The sequence below is a fragment of the Diprion similis genome, chromosome 4 (assembly GCF_021155765.1).
Source record: "Diprion similis isolate iyDipSimi1 chromosome 4, iyDipSimi1.1, whole genome shotgun sequence".
Lineage (NCBI taxonomy): Eukaryota > Metazoa > Arthropoda > Insecta > Hymenoptera > Diprionidae > Diprion > Diprion similis.
Window position 1 is genome coordinate 6,396,383 of NC_060108.1, and position 26,838 is coordinate 6,423,220.

Here is a 26,838-nt window from a genome sequence, read left to right on the forward strand (position 1 = left end):
ATTCCCTCTTTCCTACCCTCCTATTTCCATTCGGGCTCGGGCTACTTGCTATCGCCCTTACTCTGCTAATTCTATTCCCCACTATTATTGATTTTCAGACCTTTCGTCCACTCGTACTCAGGTTTCAGATTCATTTCTATTCCAATACTCTTTGAGATTATTCGAAGAAGTAAAGAGAGAGAGAGGAAGGAATGAGTTTCAGGAAGCATGGAGAGAAAGCTCTCTCTCTCTCTCTCTCTCTCTCTCCCACTCTTTATCTCTTCCACCAGTAATCAAGAGGCCAATCGTAAACAAGTAACTCGTGTAAACCTTTGAATAATCATTGTAATTTTGTATGCACAAGTGACGAACTTTATAGTGTATAAGGTATGAAAACCTTTCTTTTGGATTTTGCATTAATTTTTGCTAAGCCACAGCGCTCCGAAGCCAATAAATCTAATTTCACTATATATAATAACCTCCAACGTTTCGGTGACTTATATTCTCTTTTTGTTTCCCGGTATGAACTTCCTCTGAGCCTTTAAGGTACCATCTACGTAGAATATCGAAACAAAGAATTTACGAAATCAAAAATAATCATTCAGCCAATTTTTGATATCAAGTCTCAGATTTATCCGCTTTAAACAAATTCAACACCTTCAACTACACGTTGCACGATTACACGTTCATACTCTCCAGTAGTGTAATAAATCATTTACGCAGTTAAAAGAGACCTCGCCACTGCATTTATTGGTAGTTGCACCTTTCCTTGAGCAAATGACATGGACGAGAACAGAGCCGAAGAAGCCCAAACAACATCTTGGGTGGGTACAGAGGACTATTGATACCGCTCGTCAATACAGATTGCTCTGTCTCGTAACACATATTTAATATTATGTACAAAAATCATTTTTTCCACAGAATTTTACGCAATGTTCAATTTCTCTAAAAATTCGTAGAAGATCATAGAAATCGTTTGAATCAGGCTCACGGCTGCACCAGTGAATGTTTTGTCTTGACCTTGATGCATTCAAAAGTTATTTAAGGTTCTTTGTTGACTTTCAACCTTAAATAACTTTTGAAAGAGTAGATTTATCGTAAAATGATCATAAGCCTTCCTTGTAGAGCGTTTAGAGGGTCTTCTCAGCACACTAATGCGTTGACGAGTAATACGAGTAAAATTTCAGAGTATAAAAGAAAAAAAATTTCCCATGTTACTTAAATAGGAAATAGAAAGTCGCGATGAGGTACGCTGATTCTTAAACGTCTTATTCTTAGTTTGAGAAGCAGTTAAAAAACGAACTTCGTTTGGAGAGATTGTGTGTCGTACAATATATAAGGTTGCGTAAACGATTGCACGATGGAGAGCAAAAAGTAGTAAAGCTAGCAGGAAAAAAAAATTATTGAAACTGTAGCATACTGTGCTGTATGAACTTTCAATGAAGGCTGCCAACCATTACTATAAGTTATGGAAGTGATGGGTGTTTCAATTGGCAGAGCAACAGTTGATTTCGCGCAGGGACAAGACAAAGCCCATGTTGCGACAGTCGATCGTTGCAGCGTCTATGCTTCCAAGAAACGCAGAACAGAGCTCAGAAAGGTAAAGTCGTTCGAAAATGATTATTTTGAAGAGCAGGAAAGAATAATGTATGGGGCAAGCAACACTAGTTCAGAGTATGATACTTTCTATATGATTTCAGACATTATTTCGACGAAAAATAATGTAATCACGTTTTTCTCGAAATAACGTTTCTTGACCTGGCATACACGATTTTGGAAAAACTACTTGACCGATTGAGCCCAAATTTGAGGGATTATCCTACACGTATATAGTTTCAGCATGAACCAGAATCATGAATTTTCATTTATAGTTAATCGTTTTTTTGAAAGATTTAACTTGCAAAAATGAATCGAAAAATTCGAGTCCGCCATTTTTTTTCACCCAAAATGCTTGATTGTAGCTCATGCGATAGCAATTTACTTATATTTTGATAGGCTTTTTGAATTTTCTGTTTCAGATATTCCAGAGTCGAGATATCGTGCACGCCAATTCCAAATAGAGCTCACGTCAGGCTGCCATATCACCGCCTTACTTGCGAAAAAAAAAAAAATACAAAATGTTTTAGATTCACTGTTTAATATTATGATACCACATACTTGAATATGAGAATGTTTTGATGAATTTTACTACTAAAAAATAATCTTTAAAATATAGCCATTAAACACAGAATGCCCTCTTGCGTTCTTACACTCAATCGTTATAATTCTTTCGTTGATTTGATTTCCTTTGTTATCGTTCATTTGTCATAAACAAATCATTTGAAGAATATATTTTATCTTTCACCAGATAAATTCATATTCAACCATTTCTTTTGAACGAACGCCCATCCTTTATTAATAATATAAATCAGCTTTCACCGTTTAAACAACTCTGACAGCCCTGTATAGGACTAAGCAAAACCGTAGGTACTCACAGTACCGGTTATCGAAAGGTAGGTCTGATTAGTTTTTAAATTTTATTCATTGTCGTTACGTGGGAGCCATGTTTATTACCGATAATCATTAACTACCACCGATCTTTCACGTCCCACCCCCACGTGTACAACATATCGAAAATCTTCATCAAAGATTTGAGGATAAGCCTTTCTAAGTTCCTCCTGGATAATATGTAAAAATCAGCCGGTTCGATTCACTTACATTTTCAAATGTGCATAATGGCTGGCCCAGCAAGCGAAGTCAACGTGCATCCCGCGTAAGACGCGACTATATTCACCACTAGCATCCACCATAAATGTATTTTTCTGAAAGCTACATTCCACTCCAAATGAATGCAATATGCGATCGTTTAAGGATTTCTTTTCACCGGGTATCCCTCAACGACTACGCCCATTTTGTCTGATTTATTCAAACCACAACTAATTTGTTGTAAACTATGTTTAGAATTTACATGCCGAGACCACCTCACAAAGTGATCATGGTAAAGACGCGATAAAGACGATGCTCAACAAAGGATTAGTAACTTGGTGACAGAAAAGAATTTTTTTTCAAACGTTATTTGTAGTTATAACGATATAATAATTGCTCTTATACTCATAAAAACTGTTCGACTACTTTAATCATTGTGTGACTTCATTAAAATAATACGTAAATATCTAATTTTACGATAGTCGTCCTTTATTGATTGCGAGGGTTTTATAAAGAGCTCGTTTAGAATTCAAATCAGCTGGTTTGATATTGTTGTTTTCAGCAGCAGACATGGTTTCCATTGCTAGAGTAGCGATAATCACGGAAAATATGTGGGGATATCATATGATCAACGTTCTTTGCTTCACTTGACAGATAATATTAACCAATCTTTCTGCAGGTGTGTGAATCTTAATTCGAATATTCCATTAACTATTAGAACAGATCATGCCCCGCTGAACCGGATTGAGGTGATGGATCGAGTAGAATGACTGATAATTGCAATCACGAGTTAATATGATAGATACAGTACATGCAATAAGTTGACAACTGATAATCATGCACTTCATATTTTATCGCAATTTCATCGGTAAAAAATTTATTCCGGTTCATGCACTATATAGATATTCTACTAATGCCCAGTGTGGTAATAACCTTAATAGGGCAATGGCATGAAAATTATTGTACGTATGCATGTATATCATGTGATCTATTTTATCATGAAGTCTTTAAAAGACCGTACCGAATCAGTAAACGTAATCCTGATAATTGAAATGGTATCTCCATATGGAGACGGCTGCTGTTAAAACTCAAGCACAATCACGTCACACACACACGTCTGCTGACGAATTCGCGAAACTTTTGTTTTTGTTTGTTTCTATCTGATTTCAAACATTCAATACAAAGATTTGTCAAAGACGTCAACAAAATTACACTAAATCTATGTAGAATAACTTGTCACACGAACTTAAGGGGACTTGAAAAAAATTCCAAATTCGATTCCGAACAATTTTGTCATAACTAATTGAGTAATTCAGAACATCTTTTTGACCAGAATCCTCCGAAACTTCTCTAAGCATCAGGAGAAGTATTTATATTCTTTGACAAAACCGGACAATATTAAAATTTTTTCTATATGTCTTATCAATGAATTTTTCCACATATGATACTGGCAATTCAAACGTAACAAAAAAATTTCTAACTCGTATATCTGCACCACCCGTACTTTCCAGATCGTGTATATTGCCCATCGCTCCATTATCCATCGACTCTTTCTCTCTCTCTCTCTTTCTCTACCATCTCCTTGTATCATCTCCGTCTTCTTCTCTCAAGATAATAATCTAAGTCACTTGGTAGGCACGAGTAATCTGTGCGAGAGCAGTAACCCCAGAACCTATGTGAGATCATCGTCATCATCGTGTGCGCCTCCTGTCGGGCAGCAAAGACCTTCACTTCCGTCACTCCGAATGCAGAAAAGTAGCGTTTCCGATGCAGTGACCTCGTGGGGTACGATTCCGTGAAATTCTTTCAAATCCGCTGCAGGAAACCAGGCCTTCTCATTGTCGTCTACTATCAGGATACCAAAGTATCTGCGGAGAGTGAAGATTTTTCCAAATTAGTACGGTTCTTAGTTTCAGACATTGACTGCAGTTCATTAGTTGAAAGGTCAATGTAAATTAGGATGTAATGTATGTAAAATCAAGGTGTAAAAAGTAAAAGTAAAATTTATTGAAAAGAAAAAATTTGGGTATCCTAGGATTCCTTGTGAGTTAACGATACGGACGACGCTTCACCTGCAGCTAGGTAACTGCCCACACGAAATACTTCAACATAAGAAACACATACCGATTGTGTGGCATGTCAAGTACGTATGGGGTTACATGTATAAATCTGGACTTAATATAAATTATCTCAGTATAATTACGTTAATCGAATACGAATGATAGACGTTGAAGCTTCCGATTTAAATTGTGCATTATAAATCTCTCACTTGCACAATTTGCCCAAACATATCAATTGGTTCTTTGAAAAACAAAAAAAGTAGGGAAAAAAGTTTTCCTTCGGCTGATACAGTTGGCTGAATTTTATAACGGTACGTAGTGACACAACTGACTGGATTAGACATTGAAAACCAACTCTGCGAGAAGCTGCGTCGGAAATTTTGGAGGGTGGTTTTTTATTCAATGTATTCGAATATTATCTAAACGAATACGCTCCTCAATTGTTGCTTAAAAAGAGCTTTGTTGTATCAAATAAGACGAACTGAAGCAATATTTTACAAATTTAATGGGAACTTGGTTGCTCGTGTATAAGGGTAGTTCACCCCCCATATGATGTTATTTCGGAAAATGCAAAAACACTTATCCCCTACTTTCTTCTGATATTTCAAATGCAACCCGTATAATTTTTTACCATTAACTCCATCGTAATCGGAAACAATGTATTTTTCATCATTCGCCATGAGAATCATGCTCTAATTGCTTTTATTTAAATATGTCAACTAAAAGCATGTCAAACTGCGAAACTACCACTGGAAATTCCCAACCCTGGGGGTTTATTCCCCCCCGTCAAACTTTTTTTCTGCGAAATAGAAATAGTGTGTAGGTTAGATTTCGATAAAGAATAACATATCCTGAAATGAACAGAATCTTGGCGCGGGGATGGGGGGGGGGGGGGGGGGGGGCTCGATACCTTTCCTTGTAAGACAGCGTGCTGTAAGGTATTGCAGTTTGACGACTCGGAATTAGGTAGTTGGAACGTAAAACATAAGTGCTTGTCGAGGTGAGTCTTGAAACATAATAATCACAAATTATACATGCCCGCGGTGATAGCCAGACGACAAATTTTTTTCGACAAGTGGATTACGTTGGAAATTTCAAAATCAGTCTGCAGTGCCAACACCAACCGACCGCTACGCACTGAGTCTGCATAGCCAATATAACCGACTTGTCGATTAAGTAAACCATTTCAGAATCACTACAGACCTATACTGATTTACTATAAACGTTTAATAACTTTGTTTGCTTCAAGCCCCAGTGTTAGGTTTGATGTAGGCTTTATGTTGGTGACGCCTACCGTACCTCGCATTATACGTGTTGTCGACGTAAAGCAGATGTACAGTAAAGGCCATGCCACGATCGAACGCAGACGCGTGCTCGAACGCTAGCGCAATCGCAAGCGGAGGTCGATCGCCATTGGTTGTTGAGGCCAAGTTGTCCTACTTTAGATCAGTGAAACTTGATTGTCCAATAAAGTTGCATATGATTTTGGATAAATATGTGAGAACGTAAGCGCAAGCCATTGTAGAATCTGGTCTAATTTTGCGTTTGCGCAGGGAGGAAGTGTTGCTGGTAACTTTATTATGCAGTGAACGAATCTGAATTTAAAATGATTGACGAAATAAATGATGTTATGATTACAAACATTCAGGGATTCCCTCATTTGTATAATCAAAAAGATCCTTCTTATAAAGATTTGATAAAACGCAAAAATTCGTGGAAAACCATCGCTGTACTCACAGGAATAACTGGTATGTTCATATCGAGAAATTGATTTTACTATGATCAAAACGGTACTACTTTGTACTATACTTCATGATTGAAACTAATCATGGTGGATATTGCATGTTTCACGTGAACGACTGCCAGACAAGGTGGAAATCATTGCGCAACAGGTATTGTCGTAAGAAGAAAGCTGATGCCCCAAGTGGAAGTGGTGCGATTTGCAAGTCTGAAAGTTCTCAGCAACTGGTCAGGAGCACGCGTTTCTTCGATACAATTGCACATCACAGAAAGTACGTATAGCAGCTGAAAATTTCAAATACAACTAGATATGGCATATAATCACTAATCTCTTGAAATTAGTGTATGAAATGTTCTTCTTATTTTTTTAATTTATACATCACATTCCAGGACCAGTCGAAATTATGTAACACAATCCTTCAGTAAGACAAATATAAGGTGTAGCGAATCAGAAACCGTACCCATTGATGGGACCCCCGCTTCTTCACATCCATCAACATCTAGCATATACGCGCCCTCTTCTTGCTCAAGAAGAATAATTTCAAGTTCACCCATGAAAAAAATTGAAATGCCATCGCACGATGAAAGTACTGTTTCCTCTCGATCGTTCGTAGGTATCGCTCTTCCATTATCATCTCCAGTTGCAAATCCATCTCCGCTGCCTACGCATATATCCAAAGCATCGACTCCAGTTGGTAGGTTTCGCACGATATCGAGTAGTGATCGTAAGATTCATCTAGCTCAATTAACTATTCGGACCCTTCTCTAGAAGAAGTACTTTCAATCCAAATTGATGATGCCGATCCAGTGCATAGAAATTCAAGCTCTGAGCCCAAAGAACGCAGGCTAAAGTGATCACGAAATGATGAGGTAAATGCGGCTATGATTAACGCTCTCGGATAATTATCCTTAGCTAAGAGACTCAAAGAACGTGAACCTCCACAAGCTGACCAATTATTCGCTCATTCTCTTGTGGCAGAATTACAGCGATTTCCAGCTCGAAAAAGAACTTTCATAAAGGGGGAATTGATGCAGCCTATAACCACATACGACGGAACAGAGCTGCAATAGAATATTATAAGATTTTGCGTGCCATACTCAACTACTTGCGAATGTGTGCTAATATTATTATAATATTGGTATGCAATCAGACTGCAGTATCATAATTTCAAACGTGGCAAGCATTATACAGTACTTATCACCGCAGAAATCGAAAGAGCAATATAACCTCACTTATGAGAAATTTTGCGAATGTTAAACATCAAAAAAAGTTTTGTCGATGTCAGAGTCCGTAATGTTGGCACATTTTTAAGAGTTTTCCCAGAATTCTCAAGCTTCAACCTTATGGTCGCTTTTCTCTATGCTGAAAGCTAGTTTATGTTTGAAAAATAACATTCATATTGGCAAGTACAACTGTCTCATAGCGCTCGTCAAGCGCAAATTGGACGGATTTCAAAGCAAAAAATCAAATACATTATCATCCCAAGATGTCGAGCGATTTCTAACAAAGGCTGCCAATGTGGAATATTTGGCCGCGAAGGTATGTAACATAAAAGAAATATATGCGATACCAAAATACGAAAAATACAGACAATAAACAGACTCAAGTAACTATATTAAATATAGACTGCTCTGATCTTTGGTGTATGGGGCATGCCGAAGATGTGAACTCACTAATGTTACTACAGATGAAGTCAAGGACCACGGTGAAATTCTTCTGATCAAATTAAACGACACCAAAAACAAAAAACCCCGGTCATTTACGGTCGAAGGAGATTTTTATAACATTGCAAAAAAATTCATTGCCCTGCGACTTCAAGAAGTGGATACCAAATGCTTCTTCCTAAACTACCAGCATGGGAACTGCACGAAATAACCTATTGGTAAAGGTAAGTTTGCTTCGATGCCTAAACAAATTGCCAAGTTTGTATTTTTTATACCACATGCATAAGAAAATGGACGTTGCATGGCAATTTTGCAGGACAAAAGTGGGTGATAACAATTTGAGCCTGATGATGTGTTATTCAATTTGGAAAATGAATTATTAAAGGGTTATTATTACAGTTATTTGAAATTGGACGATGCTGATTCCTACACCGGTTACAGTTTCCGAAGAACCTCGGCAACCCTTCTAGCTGACTCCAGTGCTAACAAAACCATGATAAAAAGGCACGGTGGTTGGCTTTCAGATGCGGTAGCAGAAGGGAATATTGAGGACTCAGTCGGAAACAAGAGGAAAATTGGACATATGATAACCTCGTCGATAAACTTAAAATCTAGGAAGAGAGATGACAACTCAGGCCAATCCAGAGAAGCAGAGAAAAACGGAATAGTGGAAGCATCCACGTCAGAAGTCATCGATAACAAAGGAAATGAGCAAATCCTTGAAGACACATTGAAGACAAACAACAAGCTACCATTGTCTATTGTATTAAGCAATTGCAGGAACCGCGCTGTGACTTTCAAGTAGTTACACTACAGACCGTTGCTCATTCTGATTTTATTATTCATATGTTAAAAGTGTTGTTCTAATCATAAGCTAAGATCAAAAATTGCTACCAAAGTATTATGAAATAAGAATAATCATTAATGTATTGTGACGAGGTTTTTCGTCGCTCCTGTTCACCCGGAGAAGTTTCCAGGAGTTTACCACGTGCACAATAATCTGGCACCCGCGATGCAAGTTGAAATCTTACAAAAGATATCGCGAAATTTGGTTGGGCGCTTGGCGTGATAAACACGCCTCTCAATCGTCAGCTTCCCTAATCCTCGGCTATCCTCTTCTGCACCAGGTAGCTCAGTACCGCGGAGAGGGGAGGGATAATTTTGCGGAAAGAAAGAACGGACACTTTACACTTTCCAGAATTGAAAAAAATAAAATAAAATAATATGTGACAGCCGTAAGGCGTCACGTGAGCGACACGTCAAAGTCGCATGTATGAGTGAGTCGATGTGTGATGTGCGAGGTGAAATGTAGTCAGTCGAATTTTGGCCCTCGAGGCTTGTGTATAGCGAAAGCACCGAGCGGTAATAAATCGCCTCGACCATTGAAATAAATACTTACGGATATAACGAACAGACGATTTTATTTCTCCCTATTGAACGTTTCCTCATAATATATTAAAAAATCGAGGCGATACAAAACAAAAAAAAAAGAAAAGAAACGAATACTCAATTCGCCTTCCGCGATTTCGCAAACAAAATAGAACGAAACCGTACCTCAAATAAACCTTAAATCTAAGTGCGCTAATCGCTTCCCCGTTTCGGACGAGGTCAACAAAAACAAAAAATTAAAGAAAAGAGAATCGACAACTATACGAACACGCTACTCGCGATCGTCCACAACTTAATTCTAATTACAGCGCTATTCGCCAGACTAACAAAAATGTTATTGCGTTAATCGCAAGAAGTCTGTAACGTTAACTCAATACTTATTCTTAGCAGTCTTAAATCGAAGCGATTACTCGCGACGCATCCGAAACTTGAGCCTCAAAAAAAAAGAAAAAAAAAAGAAACCAAAAATAATTCAATAGTCTAACTGAGCGCTTACACGTAGCGATACGCGACCTACACGAGAGGTGACACTTTCAAAATACGCTAACGCGGTTAGACCCCGTGCAGCGGAATTTGGCTGCACGCAATTTACGAAATCAATGACTCTACTCAAAATCGCCAATAAACAAAATTGACTCGATACGCTATCGCGAAAAACTCAAGCTACGGCCACTAAACGAGGAATTCGGCAAACGAATTTCGAGTATTGTCTAAATGCAATTCGAAAATGGCCAACCGTCACTCGGTGCGCCGATCTCAATCGTGCTCGAAATTTGTCCGCAAAGAATCAATATCGCTTACCGCGATGAAGCCAGACCAGAAATTCCTCGCTATCGTAATTTGACAACAGTCCCGTCTCTCGCGAACCCCCAAAAAAATACCACTTGCTCAATTCTCGTAATATTCGATAGATTTATCTCTCCAAAAAAAAAATGGCTTTAGATCTTTCAATAATCAGCACCAGGACTCAAGTGCCTTGCCTCCGTCACGCGGAGCCGAAATTCAAGCATAGGCGTTATGGATTTCGCAATTCCCCAGATCTTATTAATTCCAATTTCGTCGAGGAAGGTCAATTATTGAACAAGGGTTTGCTTTAATCATGACGTTTCGACAGAGCCCTGCCTGTCATCTTCAGATGCTGTTTATTATAACAGAAAAGAAAATTTCTTTTGATAATCTTCACAATTACAAATAATGATAATTAATCTAAGAAACTATCTGAGCCATGTGCTTTTCAGGTTATGCACGTGTGCGACTCAACTTACATACTAAAATTTATGCAGAAAAACTATATTGTATAAATGTTTCATTCGACAAGTGGTGAGAAAAATATTGAATCAAGAGGAATTATACAATCAGAATTGATTGGAATTATACAATCAGAAATGAATGGCAAAAAGACGAGTGAGACATACACCTCTGCGCACGTGTTGCGCATACTATTTTTCCTAACAAGTTGCGCAAAGTTCAAGCACTATCCAGAAATTAAGTTATTTTATCATTTTCATTTCACTTGCACAAACAAACCTGATTCAAGCGTGCTGACTTTGAAATTGTGCATAAAAAATGGTGTTGGGGTCAACTGGACCCCAGGTTAGTGACTAGGCAGGGGCCGGTGAAATCTGGGGTGAGGGAGCGGGTCCAGGGCTGCAAGCCCTGGTAGGGGTGTAGGGGGCGAAGCCCCCACGGGGGGGTTGGGGAAAACATTCCATGATTGAAGATAAAATTAAAACTAAATTGAAAAACAAAACTCGTAAATACAATAAAAATAGTTGTCTGACACTTGTAGAAGGAAGGGTTGAAAGCTGGATGCAAGCAGTGGACGTGTGCCCTTGAAGAGAACAAACAAACAAACACATGTTCGGACCTGCACCGCCTCCACGTTTGTACGTAAATGAGTGGTTCAACACGTAAAACTTTAGAATGCCACATGTCGACAGCGCCAATAGCGGATTGAGAAATTTACTGTAATGAATTATGAATAATATTAACCCCTTGAGTGTCAGTGACACACATAAGGGCAGAGAAAAGTCGTGTCATTGTTGTCTCATGACACATATGTGAGCATTTAAAAAGAAGGTGTTTAAACTTTATTGATGCAACTGTAATTTAGGAAATCACGGTTTTTGAAATCGTTCAATCGAAATCTGTAACCGGGTTGCGAAAATTCGAAATGGCGGATCCAATATGGCGGACGCGAATTGGAAAAATGGTTTGATTTTGACGAACGTGATTACTTGGAGGCGGAAAAGTACTAGCGTGCGGGAAAGTACAAGCGTGCGGGAAAGTACTACTTTGCGCACGCAAACTAGTGTGCAAAAACGAACTTTGCGCACGCTGTAAGGAAAAAATTATTGTGTGTCGATATGATACGTTTATTTGTGCATAACTTGGAAAATTTCAAAGTAACAATAGAATTTTTTCCATGTTAATTCCACATAAAACTTTGGCTGTCGTGGGGGCCGGGTTAATTTCAAAATTAAGAGCTGCGGTTTGGAACGAATTTTTTTTTATATATTTGGAACCTATTCAGAACTATCGTGGAAAAAAATTCGAACATACCCTAAATAAGGACCACCCTAATATATATATATATATAAGAGATGTTGTCACACAGATGACATATTGCGCAAAGAGACGTTCGTTCGAAAGGGATATTAAAATATTGCACTTGACCTGTAAATCGGACGAACACCCCATTGGCGCGGTCCGGTGCGATGCCACAAAACAATTGGTAATATTATAATCAAAGTATCAGTTTCGTTTTCCGAATCTATTTTTAAGTTTCAACGCTTCACTTCACCAAAGTTTAATCTTCATAACCATAACCTTCCAAAACTGCGAACATAACCTCAGAATTGTTGTTGCTATTGTTTTACTAGTATATTGGACATAACCTCTGAAGCCTCAATTTTTTTGCGGCCATAGTCATAGACGTCATTGCGACATAGCAGTGGAGTGGAGTTCGGTGAAAAAATTTATGCGATGGCCGTATTCTATTTATTTTTCCTGGCCGTACTCGAGCTAGCGATATGTTGACCTCGTTTTCAAGTGCTATCTCACCATTAGACCCGAAAAATATTCTGCAGCTCTCTATGGATGGCCCGAACGTTAATCAGAAATTTGTTAAAGACTTCCAAGTAAACTTGAAGGAAAAGGAATCTGATAGATCCTTTTTGGATATTGGAAGTTGTGGACTTCACGCGATGCACGGCGCTTTCAAGACTGGTATGACTGCTACTGGCTGGGATTTCATGGGCTTCTTAACAGCTTTATACTACCTATTTAAAAATTCACGTGCTCGAAGAAGTATGTATACCACCTACTCTGGCTGAAATTGTTCCCCTCTCAAATTTTGTTCGGTAATGTGGCTCGAAAATGCAAATGTAGCTGATGGGGCCCTCATATTATATGGGACCCAATATTCTCCCTCATGTCAAGGCTTTTGTGGAAGGTGTAAAAAAAGATAAACAAGAACCCTCCGGCAACAGCTACAAGATGGTAAAAAATGCTGTGCAAGATGAGCTATTACCTGCAAAGCTTAGTTTTTTTACATCATTTGCTTTGGAATTTCAAGGATTTTTATGCGAATTTCAGTCTGACAGCCCTCTTTCACCATTTTTATGCACTGAGCTAACGATGGTGTTGCGGAATTTGATGGAACGGATAGTCAAGACTGATGTACTTAGCAATACCCCGACGTTAATGGACATAGATCTCGAAAAAAAGACAACCTTTTGACTGCAGCTCATTTCAAGCTGGGATTCGCTACTAGAAACATTTTTAAGAAATCCAAGAATCTAAGTGACAAAGATATTTTGATCTTCCGGAAAAACTGCAGAGAATGTGTGCTAAAATGTGTGGAAAAATTAAGATCACGTTCACCTCTCTTGTACCCGCTGACAAAGGCTGTTTCTTGTTTCGATCCGAAAGTTACCTTGAATCATAAACTATTTAAGATTCTACTTAATCGGTTACTTGAAATTTTAGTCAAAAAGAATTGGTTGGATGGAACGAGCGCAGATTTAGCGATACGACAGCTAATCGATATCTGTTCGCGGGATCATGTGAAGAGTTCACTAGCAAGCTAAAAAAGCGTCGAAAAACGAGCTGATCATTTTTGGACGGAGGTTCTTAATGACAATGGCAAGTCAGAACAAGCGTTTCAAGTAATTCAAATGGCTTCAATATTGTCGCATGATAATGCGAATGTAGAGCGGGGCTTTTCCATTAATACGGATTGTGGACTAGAAATTGCGAAGGAAGAAACACTGGTCGCCAGAAGGGTTGTTTATGACTTCATTTCATCTGAAGGAGGTCTAGATGGATTTGAGATCACAAAATCACTTGTTCACGCAGCGAGAAATTCGCACCGAAAATATATCGAGGAATTGGAGTTCAACCGTAAAAAAAAAGCTCGAGGAGAATGTTTCAGGATTGAAGCGAAAAGCTATTTCTCTGGAAGTTTGTACACCTCGAAAACGCGGGGATGCAAAACTCCTATACCGCTCAAGCGATCAGAATGAAACTTGGGCAGTTAATGCCTTATTTTGGCGAAAAGTGGAGCGTCTTTTTACTTTTTCAAAATTTAGAAAAAAAATTACAGATTTGTTACCACCCACAGAAATTGGCCAAATTTTCACATTTACACTGAATTAATCGAACTATCCGGTATGATGCAACTCGGCGGTGATAAAACACACATTTTGAGCCCAGTCCCATGAGATTTGATGGTGAATTGACGAAATGGCAACTAATCTGGTTTTCGATTGCGAAGAACACCGAAATCTCCTTTTGGCGACATTTGTTACCGACCTTTCATGCATGCCGGTAATTTCTCACCGACATTACACGCATACATTACCGGCATGCCCGTAATATCGCTCACAAATGTCGCCAAAATGAGATTTCGGTGTACTTCGTAATCGAAAACCAGATCAGCTGCCATTTCGTCATTTCACCATCAAATCTCATGGGACTGGGCTCAAAATGTGTGTATTATCACCGCCGAGTGGCATCATACCGAATAGGACAATCCATTCAGTGCAACTGTGAAAATTTGGCCAATTTTTGTGAGTGGTAACTAATCTGTAAAATTTTTTTCAAATTTTGAAAAAGTAAACAGACGCACCAATTTTTGCGGTCGCTAGAAGCGTCGACATAGAGTCCGTGACGATAGCGTATTTTTTTCTTTTCAGGTCTTGGATCATTTTTAGCCCTTGGAGGATCGCGTATGCTTCGCAGGAGAAAATCGAGAATTGATTGGGAAGTTTAAATAACCGTTCTGAGTTTTCCGTGAAGATTGCACACCCTACAGGTACTTTATCGTCCAAGATAGACCCGTCAGTATACCGGGACCATCTCTAGAAACTAAACAGGAACTGCGCATGCGCGAATTTAAATCCGTCGTCCGTGCAGTCTGGCCACCCCGAGACCCTGCTGTCAAACTCTGTTTCTGTCGGCGATGTAGTTCACATGCATTTTTGAGGTTAGAATCTCAAGTTATTGAGATAGTCACTCGGAAAGGCATGGGAAGCATTTGTTATTGAAAATTGATTGTGCAAAGAACGGTCGGAATTTAATGCTGATGCTCTTTGAAAATTCGTCCTATTCGATTGAAACAAGAAATCTGTTCAAATGTTGGGTGCTTGGAAGAAACGAAGCAGGTAGGTGGGGACAATTTATTCAATCATTTTCATTACTTCATACATTAGGAATAACAATGAAATTTTTTTCTTTCAACAGAAAATACAGCCAAAATAATAGCATCTCTGCTGTTCGCTGATGTCTTCTCTTCCCATTCAATTCATGACACATGCAGAGATCATCGGCCACTTTTATTGGTTGGAAAAGGAAGTTGTAGATCTTACGGTTTCTTTCAATTTCAAATCTAATCTAAAGAAATCTAATCCGAAGAGTAAAACTCAGAAACATTCTGTGACACAAGTTAAAAATCAACATTTTCAAAATGTGCCTCAGTGTCACAATTCACTTTAAGGATAATCATGTTTTAGAGTAATGTTCAGAACATTCATATGAAAATATTGACTTATCGGGTTCAACATTGTACCCCTTGTTCCTTTGAAACAAATGAATATCTAATTTTCACTGAAGTTCATGAAAATATTTACTTAAACCTAAATCCAATACAATATCTTGTTCATAGTGCTCCGAACATCATCCAGTAACATGAATATCCGGAAAGAATCCCTCTGTCGCAGAAACCGTTATAAGGTTCTTTGTTTTTAACTTGTGCCACTAGATAACTTTTGCATTGCAGATTCCATTTCCAATCTTAGGATGAGATTTTTTGTTTCGAACAGTGTTAACATGGGATGCAGAATTAATTGTAATAAATGGAGATTCACAAACTCTCAGTTTCAATGAAGGACCATTGTAAGAGTATAAAATTGAATCTGGTTTCAAGCTTTCAATAAGTTACCGGATGACTCCCTGATAAAGATTCATCATAAAAAAGTTAGCCAGCAAGTAAGTCCTATTGTAGACAAAGTGATCATTTGTAACGTGTACTAGTAAGTGAATGCATTCCTTAGACCTTGCCGGGGTTGAACGAGGCTCAAGCACGGATGATAGCTGCAACTAGCTAGTCAGATGATACTGTCGATTAATATTGACTTTAGAGACATTTTCAACTGAAGTTATCCAACATTTTTAGATTGAGATTGGTTCAGTTTACACATCAAAATTCATCCTTGGAATCTGATTTAACACTTGAAACACTATTCATCTGAATTGAATACCAAGAGAGTGAAAAATAAAATATCAAAACTGCCGAAAATAAAGTTTGAAAAATAATGCGGGCCAATAATACTGCTTGGATTACAATGGTGCACGGAATGATTGCTCTGTAAAATTAGTTAGCAGCAATTGTTGAATAACAAACTTATTACTATTGGCTCGATAGATTTGAAATAATGGAATATTCAAACACCATGATCTGTAGCGTGTCGTGCTCTTCAATTTTGCCACGACTGATGTTCAGAAGATGGCGATGACCAGAAGAAATTCTTTCCGATACCTGTTGTCTAATGGAACAACGGAACAACCAGGTTCGATGGTTGGAACGGTGGCACCAATCGAGAAACTAGGGTCCTAGCCGCCAAAACGTTTTGACCATCAGGTAAGGTATGATTTTCATCCTATTATCCAAACTTGAAACTTCAAGTCTGTCAGAACGAACGAATTTTATCATTGAATACATGTGAAAATATTGTAATATGCAAATATCATAGTATTAGAAATTTACTTACACGCTTCAACGCCTGACAACTTTAGTCTCGCTTCGATGATGTTTGTTTCCCACCTGAAAATATTAAAAGATATTATCATCAGACAAGAGCTTCTAATTGTTTTGAATACCACTAATTTTCAATAAATTGCGACAGAAAAACGAATTGCTACTTTTTGCACTCCTAAGCTTTGTGGTTCAAGATACACTATTTCTTTTATTCCTTGTTACTGATTTTATTTTAATATTTCATGTTCATTGGCACTGATTACTGGCTTCCGGAGCACTGCACTGTAACAAATCTACTCTGGAGCAACCTTCATCTGGGTTTCAACAATCTATTTATTTGTAATTTTATGTAAATAAAGAATCTGTTTGAAATAAACAATATTTTTACTTACCTGCCTCAGTTTGTCTAGACTCCCACTCGTTGATGACGTTCCACATTTAATTTCAGATTTCTTCTTTCAATAAATAACTGATCCAATTTCTGTAGCTTTTGATATTTGTTTCTCCATTGACGCCTTTATTGTGTCGATTAAATATCTTCTAATATCAACTACGATATTGCTGAATGACACTTTTCGTAGAAAATTCACGATAAGTAGGAATAAATATCAACATAACCTCAATACGCTACTTTACGCGCGAGATATTCAGAGCCTTGTCACATTTCGTGTACGTTGGTCGCCTTGGTTAGCTGACGAAAATTACTCCGCGGGGCAATTTCGCTGACCAATAAATTTGAATCATTTGGCGCATGCGCAGTTCCTGTTTAGTTTCTAGAGATGGTCCCGGTAGATAAAAGAATACTCCGCTAGGGATGCAGATAGTTCATTGAACAGTGCTTTGTAGACAGATGAGGATGTATTGGTATTTTTTGTATCTGCTAGGTCAAGGATGACTTCTGGGATGAAGGGTTTCCACGGCGGTAGAGTGTGAGGTATGATGCCACTCGGCGGTGATGAAACACACATTTTGAGCCCAGTCCCATGAGATTTGATAGTGAAATAACGAAACAGTAGCTGATCTGATTTTTGATTACGAAGTACACCGAAATCTCATTTTTGCGACATTTTTGTTTTTGGCCAATTTCTGTGAATGGTAACCAATCTGTAAATTTTTTTTCAGAATTTTGCAAAATCAAAACGACGCTCCACTTTTTGCCAAAATAACGCATTAACTGCTCAAGTTTCACTCTAATCGCTTAAGCGGTATAGGAGTTTTGCATCTCCGCGTTTTCAAGTCTTACAACGGGTCTTTGTAAGCACCTGAAGGTAGCCCAGTTTAACGCTAACTCTTTGCTCGCGCATATTGATTTAATCAGGCTCTATTTTTATTCGAACTTTTTTCATGGTATTTCCGTATCCGAAACTTGGCTACATTTAGGTATTCTATATGATCTAATTGATATTAAGGACTATTTTATAATACGAAACGATCGCGAGGGCAAAGTTGAAAGTGGCTTGGCTTGTAACATTCACTGTTCTCTTAAAGCAAAATTACTTGATGCCTCGCCCAGTCGTTTTTCGAACACGCCGGAATTTATCACCGTCGAGATTTCGGTCCCAAACGGCGAATCTCCAATAAATCCTCGACTCCGTTTATAGCTGGGCACGATTTACTCGAACTCTCCAATGCCTTCAACATACCATCTAACATCATACAAGTGATCACGAGACGTTGCATAAACCGATTCAATGACAGTGAATTCTGCGACACCTTAGATGCATTACTTTCGGTTCCTTCAAATCCAAGCTTTTTTCCTGCATCCTTGCATAATCAGGTTGACGCCCTTGTTGATTCATTGTCTCAATCGTTAACATCGGCATTTAACACTCATGTACCGTTACGTACTTTTCCCGTTCGTAAACCCCCGACATCATAGCTTACGGACGAGCTAAAAACAAGGATCCGTAAAAAAAAACAGTCTTTATAAGCTTGCCACGAGAACGAACAATGTGCTAAACTTTGCGATCTATCGTGAATATCGTGACCGAGTTATGATCGATTGGCGACGAGCAAAAGACCAATATTCATCAACAAAACTTAATTCTATAACTGATCCACGTCGTATGTAGAAGGAGCTCGCGAGTCTGAGATTAGTTAAATCTAAACTCTCCTCCCCCCTACATTTTCTCACTCCAAATTAGCTAAACTCCTACAATGCCTCTATCTCGGGTGTCGATCCTCCTTTTTTACCGGAAAATTTCGCTGCAACCATTGCACAAGTGCCAGTATCCGAGCCTGTCTTCTCTTTCATACCAACCACCGTCGAACCTGTAGCCAACGACCAGCCCCCTGAAACTGGTAGATAACGCGAAGTGTGCTTGCCTCACTGTGGCGCTGGCTATTTTGTAAGAACGGGGGAGGCCGAGGTTATGTTGACCTGATGACTCGCTTTATATGCTTATTTATATCGAAGATTCTCACAGAACAGCCAGCGCTGCTGGTGGCGCTTTCAAGAACTTCAGATTCCGAGACAAAACATGTTTGCATTTATCGTATAGGAAAAGAGGCCAGTGTCAGGGGGCTGGCCAACGACCTTGCTGCTCTTACTTCCTCATCACTCAGTGCTGGTACCGATGAGATATCCCTGTTCTGCATAGCCAAAGCTCGCAGATAGATCTCAAAGCACCTGTCTGCCATCTTCAATCACTCGATTAAACACTCATTCTTTCCGTCTTAGTGGAAAAAGGCGCTTATTCGTCCACTGTCCAAGGTGAAAACCCCTCATGCACCTGCAGAAACTAGGCCAATTATCAACCTGCCAGAATTGTCGAAGCTCTTTGAAAGAGTAGTACACAATCAAGTCACATCGTTTGTCACAAATCACAACTTGTTGGACCCCAGGCAATCAGGTTTTCGTCCATTTTTTGGCACTCAAACAGCTTTGTTGCGAGTTTCAAACGACATTCGACAGGGCATAGATAAAGGAAAGCTCACAATACTAGTGATTTTTGATTTTAGCAAAGCTTTCGATAAGGTCCCCCACTTAAACCTACTAGTCAAACTAGAAAAACTAGGATTCTCAGACAAATCTCTCGCTTGGTTCTACTCGTATCTGACGGGCAGATCTCAAGCGGTAATCGATGATTAAGGTCATCTTTCGGACTGGATTGGCACAACGATGGGAGTACCACAAGGTTCAGTTCTCGGGCCACTACTCTTCATGTTATTTATCAACGACATAGGGAAAAATTTACTGTACACCAGTAGGATGATTTTCGCGGATGATACGCAGATTTATTTACATTGCTTTCCCTCTGAGCTCAATGAAGCGACAGCAAAAGTCTCTCATAATGCCAACGTTATATCTGACTTCGCCAATACCAATGGTCTCTCTCTCAATGTGGCTAAATCGAAGGCCCTCATCCTTGGCAGCAAAGCTTATGTTCGTACTCTAAGCTTACCTGAATTGTCTCAAGTTATGATCAAGGATAATCCATTGTCTTACTCATCTGATGCTCGTAACTTTGGAGTTCAATTTTCCGCTAATCCATCGTGGAACAAGCATGTATCCTTTTTGTCTCAAAAGGTGCATGCTACGATCCACAAACTAAAATGTCACAAAAATGTGCTCTCGATTGAGCTCAGAACTAAACTGATTGTCACCTTGTCTTCCCCCTCCTTGACTCTTGTTGCCTCGGATACCAAGACGTTACGGAGGAACTTATTGCGAAGCTCCAAAAGCTAATAAACTGTTGCATCAGATTTATCTTCAATCTACGTCATGATGAACACATCACGCCATACAGCCATCGTTTGGGTTGGCTGTCTGTAAAAAATCGGCGGAACTACTTCCAAGCTATCATTACTTATCGCATACTGTTTATGAATTCACCGACCTGTCTTGCCGAAGTGCTACCGCGAGTAAATCACGGTGATCGACGCCCTTTACGTTTGCCGCAATCGGTTTTAACTTTTCACATCCCTATCCATCGCACTACCACTTATCACCGTTCTTTTCGGCTATCAGCATCCTACCTTCGGCACTCTCCCCCTCCTGACATTTCATCCTCTACATCTCTAGAAATTTTCAAGGCCCGGCTCTTCACCTATCTTTTGCAATCTGAACTTGCACAAAGTTAAACTATCATTTCGTTTTTAACTGCAATTCTCCTCACATTTTTCATTTCAAGTAATTATATCAACTATGTTCAAGCTCAAAGTAATTATATTAATCAAGTTCGTTATATTATTTCACGTAACCTTCAACTATATCCCAAACTTAGTTGTAGTTTGGTTATTAAGGTTAGTTTAAGATTAAGCGAATTACTGTCATCATTCTTATAATTTCCTTATTTTATAACACATTTATACTTATCTTTCTTCTTTTGCCTAATAGCGTGCTAGGGCATAATAAACTATCAATCAATCAATCTCTCTTTCTCCACGCTTCCTCTTCCACGTCAACGTGTTGTAAATGTGCTCACGGTTTTTATATAATTTTGTGCGGAAATAATGTACTAAATAGGAATCGTGATTATATCAGTGGAAAGGGAAAAGTTCCGTTGTGCAGTAACCGTAGTTTTGCAGTTCTAAGTGATCTGTGCGTTAAACCGTTCGGATTTTTGTTTTAATGATTTTATTTACGGCAGTTCAACAAGCCATATAGAGATCGCCGCGCGAATCGATTGCGCATGGTTGACAGGTGTGACTGTATAAGTATGCTATGAATTCATATACAAGTGCGGCTGTATAAGTATAAGTATATCCAATATCACGAATTCATATACTACTCGCATCTTATTGTTTACCCACGGCTCGAAATTTTCGAAATTAACAGTTAGTTACGTGTGTGTCTATCTAAGCACCAAATGCTCGTATGTTAAGCTGATACGACAGTGTGTGCGTGTTTACATTCTGCTACTTGTGACTCTTCATCTATCTCTCGTTCGCACTTATTCTAGTACAGCGCTCAACAGCTGTAGCCGTTGCTCTTAATGCTTGGATATCTATACGAAGCTTGCGAAGTGTTGTGCTCTCTTCGTGTACTTTATCTGTAAACTGATTGCTTGCTTGTATATATGTGTGCTATACAAACTGATTGCTTGCATGTTGTAAGGAATTTGGGGTGACGAATTTCAATTATAAAATATATTGTAACGATATATAATGTTATTGTGTTTTATGCATTAGAACCATAAATATGTTAAGTCAAATCAACGATAATCAATAAAATAGATGTATGAATAAAAGAATAAATAAGTAGAAATAAAAAAAAATAGATACGTGATGTAAAAAGGGCAATAGCCACTCAATTATATATATTGTAAAAAGGATTAAAAAAAAATATATGTATAAATAAAAAAGTCATTCACACACACACATAAAAACAATGTAAAACAACACTTAATGAAACATAAATAATTTTAAAAGAATGACACAGATTCATTGAAATAATCCTGGTCTAGTTATGACTTATCTTTCGTTCCTGTCAAGCCTTGTGTCGTCGAGTCGGTCCGTATTATTTTTATTAATTAAAAATGTGAAATCCAACAGGATTGGCGAGGTATATAATGTTTTTTCGTAGATGAATTAATAAATATTGAGTGCACTCAAATTATAACCGTGAGGTTGCTTGATCAAGCTTAAATAGATAGTCGTGCTCTGTATGACGTCTATGGACCGACTGACTAGGTGACCCGTCTACCTAGGCCTCCTAGCCTGTGTCTAGTACACACACTTACAATGTATACCAGCTGTACCGTACTAGACGACGCTATTGTGTGCGTGCTACTGTTAAACCGACTAGACGGATCTTCTCTCTCTCTCTCTCTCTCTTTCAACGTGTGTGTTCCGCGCTGCTAGGACCTCTCTCTCTCTCTCACTCTATACTAAACTGTCAACACAACAAGTACTTCGATAAGATGTCTCGCTGTGGTCTTTGCGGTCGCACAACTCGAGGGGGAGAAATAATTGAATGTACAGGAGACTGCGGCCAATCTTTCCATATTCCATGTGCAATAGACAAATTTGCACACGAGTTCTATGGTTTAAACGATTCAGAGGTTTTTCGATGTGATACTTGCGCGATGCAACTCCTCAATTGTACAGCGCACACCTTCGATATCAAAATCTATCACTCTCAATGACGTTATGCGTCAATTGCAATTATCGAGCGCATCAACTGACAATAAACTTGGATTGGTCCAGAGCTCTCTTGCTGGGGTTGAGCACAACATCGTTCAACTCCGCAATGATGTATCTGATGTCGCCGCCACACAAAATGCACTGACCAACCGCGTTTCTGTTCTGGAGGCTTATACAGCAGATACTCGTATCGATACAGAGGCTATTAGAAAAGAGAATGAAGTACTCAAAGCCCAAATCAACGATATTTTGAAACGCTTATCCGAGGTGTGTTCTGCATATTCTTCGACCGATTTCACAAAATCGTTTCAGTCATCGTCATGCATGACTAACATCGTTATCTCCGGTGTCTCTCCTGGTATTACGGAGAGCCCTCTCGAGGTTGCAGCAAAGGTGTTTGATGCGTTAGGAGTGAGCGAGCTAAAAGGTGACATTCTTAGTTCGCGCAGAATGCCCAAAAAAGTGTCTGTTGCTTCACGTGATACTCAGCTGGACCCGAACTCCACCAAGAAACAATCATTTGTCGTTGCGCTTAAGGCAGCTCGACTACGAGATTTTATTATCGAAAAGAAAAGAATTAAACGTAATTTACCAGTCAGTGAAGTTTTTTCAACTGATTTGGCGGGTAACGTTTTTGTCAACGTATTACTTCCAGTCGACAAATATAACCTACTGTTGCGGACCAAAGCTACTGCCAAAGCTCGTTCGTTTAAATATGTTTGGACTGATGCGGAATCCATCTTGGTTCGACGCGACGATGGAGAGCCGATCACCCAAATCGTCTCAGAGGCTGATCTGTCCAAGCTCGATTGACTCACCAGCAGCATTACGACCAGCAGGGTCACAGGTTTCAACTCATCTTCGGCGTTCCACTCCCAAGCAACTAAAAATTGCCCAATTTAACGCAAATTCTCTTCTTGGTCATATAGACTTTATTCGCCTTTATTTTGAGTCACGTGCGTTTCATATTATCTCCATCGCTGAAACATGGCTTCATGCTCATATTGCAGATGATCTTGTCAGAATCAAAGATTACTTTATAATTCGGTACAACCGCGTAGGTAAAGAAGGAGGAGGCGTTGCCTGCTACATACACAAATCACTTAAAGTCAACCTACTCGCATCGTCCCCCAGTCAATTCTCTAATTCTCCTGAATTCTTGATTATTGACGTTAAGTTTTCTCAATCGCAATCAATTTTATTTGCATCGGTGTATAGAAGACCTAAGGGTCAACTGTTATTGGATTTCATGTCAACATTGAATCGATTTTCACACGCTTACCGAAATATTGTTATTGCCGGTGATTTGAACTGTAACCTATTGTGTAATTCGTTTGAGTCAAATCACCTACGTGACATCGTTAATTCTCGAGCGCTACACTTGGTACAATCCGATGCGACTTTTCACACTGCCACCTCAGACTAGTGGCTCGATGTCATCGTGGTAGATAATCCTGAAAAAAATTTTAAATTCTCGAAATCAGACGGTCCTTTTATAGCAGGACACGACTTATTGGAGTTGGCGTACGCGTTCGATGTTCCGCAAGTCCAGTCGCGTCTACGCGTGCGGCGTAATTACAAAAGATTTGTGACAACGGATTTTCTCAATACTCTACGTCGTACATGAATAGTGAGTGATATTTTCGATCATTTACAATGTAATTCGTCTGACGATATTGATAATCTTACTGATGTTCTTTCTTCGTCTCTCTTGGACGCACTTAATATCAATGCCCCAATTAGCACTTTCACGGTAACAAAACCTCCTGTTCCTTGGTTAAGAGATGAGCTCAAGACTCGTATTCGTAATCGTAATGTACTCTCCTATCTATTTACGAGAGAATTTCCCCCTTTTCCTTAATCTATATTTTCTCGTTACCGCTGATGAATGTCCAGTCGACGGGTTATATCCTACGTTAATTGGCGTCAAATGTGTTAAATCAATAAATCGATAAATCAAAAAAAATAAAGTAAATAAAATAAAAATTACTATTGAGACCAGCGAATAGCTAGAGTAGTGTATTTCCTGTTATTTCTTGACAGTATTATTGATCATCTCATCACTATCTGCGTTTTCATCTTCACAGTTTCCGAGCGCTTTGTACACAATTATTTTTCAGTATTTTTAATTTTAGTTTTAGTTCTAGTAATTTATGCATGAATGCGATCTATATTGTCAAATTTTTGTAATTTGTTATGGTATTTTATTTTCTCTTTCCATCTTGTTAACTGTTTGCCCCATACTTAAACTAGGGAATTAATAAATAGCAATCAATCAATCAATCAATCAATCTCTCTCCCTCCCTGCCCCTCGATGTTGAGAAATGTATGCCCTCGTACCTGCGAGAGCTTCTCGCCTATCGTAGCGAAACTACAACTCGCCCTTCTCGTAGCTCTGTCCTCGATCTCGACATTCCCTATTGCCGAACCTCACTAGGCCAGGCATCTTTCAAATACTCTGCCGCGGCTATCTGGAACAGCCTCCCGGAAGCTATACGCACTGCTCCATCGGTGCAGGTATTCAAGGCCTGTCTCTATGCGCACCTACTGCGTCGATAATACTCCCGCACCGCTCTCACACCATAACCGTAATCCATTATTGTATAAGGCTGGTGTACTCACGAATTTCTCTGCTAAATTAGCATTAATATCATATATTATAATTATGTTTATTATCTTATTTCATTTTATTTTATTCTTTATCTATAACCCATATAACTAGTTTGTAAGGCGCTATTCTCACTTGCACTAAACACTGTGTCGAGCTCTCATGGGTTGACCCCCAGAGCCTAAATAAAAACAATCAATCAATCAATCTCTCCCTCTCTCCCTCGCTCCCTCTCTCTCTCTCTCTCTCTGTAAGTATTGCCTGTCATACTGCTTTTCGTTCTGCCTTGTTTTCGACATATTTTCTGCCGCAAAGTGCCTCCGGGCGTTTTTCTTGCAGATTTAAGCATGCTCTCTATCGCTTTTTCCTCAATTGGATTATTCTCATATTACTGGCCGAACTGCATGAAGAAAATGCATTATTCTGCTTGTTGCACCTAACCTCACTTCTTGAGAAAGCTTGCGTCTCTCTCCACTTCCCCGTGGCTGGACTCTTCACTTTAGACCACGCATGCGTCTTGGCTCCGCTTGCTGCTCCACTACGTCGCTTGTAGTGGCCCCAACGATCTCTATCTCACTCTGCTCGATCGTCGCTTCGCATTACAACAGTGCTGCCATCGTATCGTTAATATCGTGGTCGCTATATCACTGCTGGGCGTGCTACAATTATCGATCTACCATCGATCCATCGACCGCTTATCTCTCTTTGCTCTGTACGTAAGGGTGCTGCGCTCTATCTCATCACCTCTCAACTGCTCCGAGATTTTCTACTGTGCTCCGGCATTATCGCTCCTGGTATCCTTTGATTACCATTTGTGAACTATTACCGCTCGAGACGTCAATTTGTCTCTTTGCGCATCATAAATGTCGGCTCGTTGCCCAGTGTGCAATAGACAATAGATTTTTTAAAACCCGTCTCTATACTCACCTATTCTCTCACGATCGTGCGATCTAGAAGTAATTCCTAATTTTAAGTACTACAATATCAAATTTATTTTATTTTGGTATTCTTTGGTTACTCTACCTAAAACATTTGGTAGCTGTATTCACACTTACCATATTTTACACTCTGTAAAACACCCTATCTCTGTATTCTCTGTGCTAATTTTTCTTAGAATTAGCATAAATTATCTTAGAACTACTGTAAACAACGCTTTTCTATATTCGATTGTAATTATATTGTTGCCAATGGCTTGCCAAGGCATAAAAAAATAAATCAATCAATCAATCAATCTCCCTCTCTCCCTCTCTCTCTCTCTCTCTAGAGAGAGTAGAGAGTCTCTGGTAACGAGTAGACGTGTTTTTCTTCGCTCCTTGTTCCCAAGTATTATCTACTGTTCAAACGCTCAGTTTTTTCACTACTATGTG

General features: G+C 39.0%; 1 protein-coding gene across 1 annotated transcript in view; it reads right to left on the reverse strand.

The window, feature by feature from the left end:
* Positions 1-4,256: 4,256 nt before the first annotated feature.
* The window catches only part of LOC124405597 (sodium-dependent neutral amino acid transporter B(0)AT3), a 191,468-nt gene continuing 168,886 nt past the window's right edge, over positions 4,257-26,838 (reverse strand). The window contains exon 13 of the mRNA XM_046880625.1: positions 4,257-4,532. Coding sequence (XP_046736581.1) covers positions 4,337-4,532 — 196 coding nt within the window. The 3' untranslated portion in view covers positions 4,257-4,336. The remainder of the gene's footprint in view (positions 4,533-26,838) is intronic.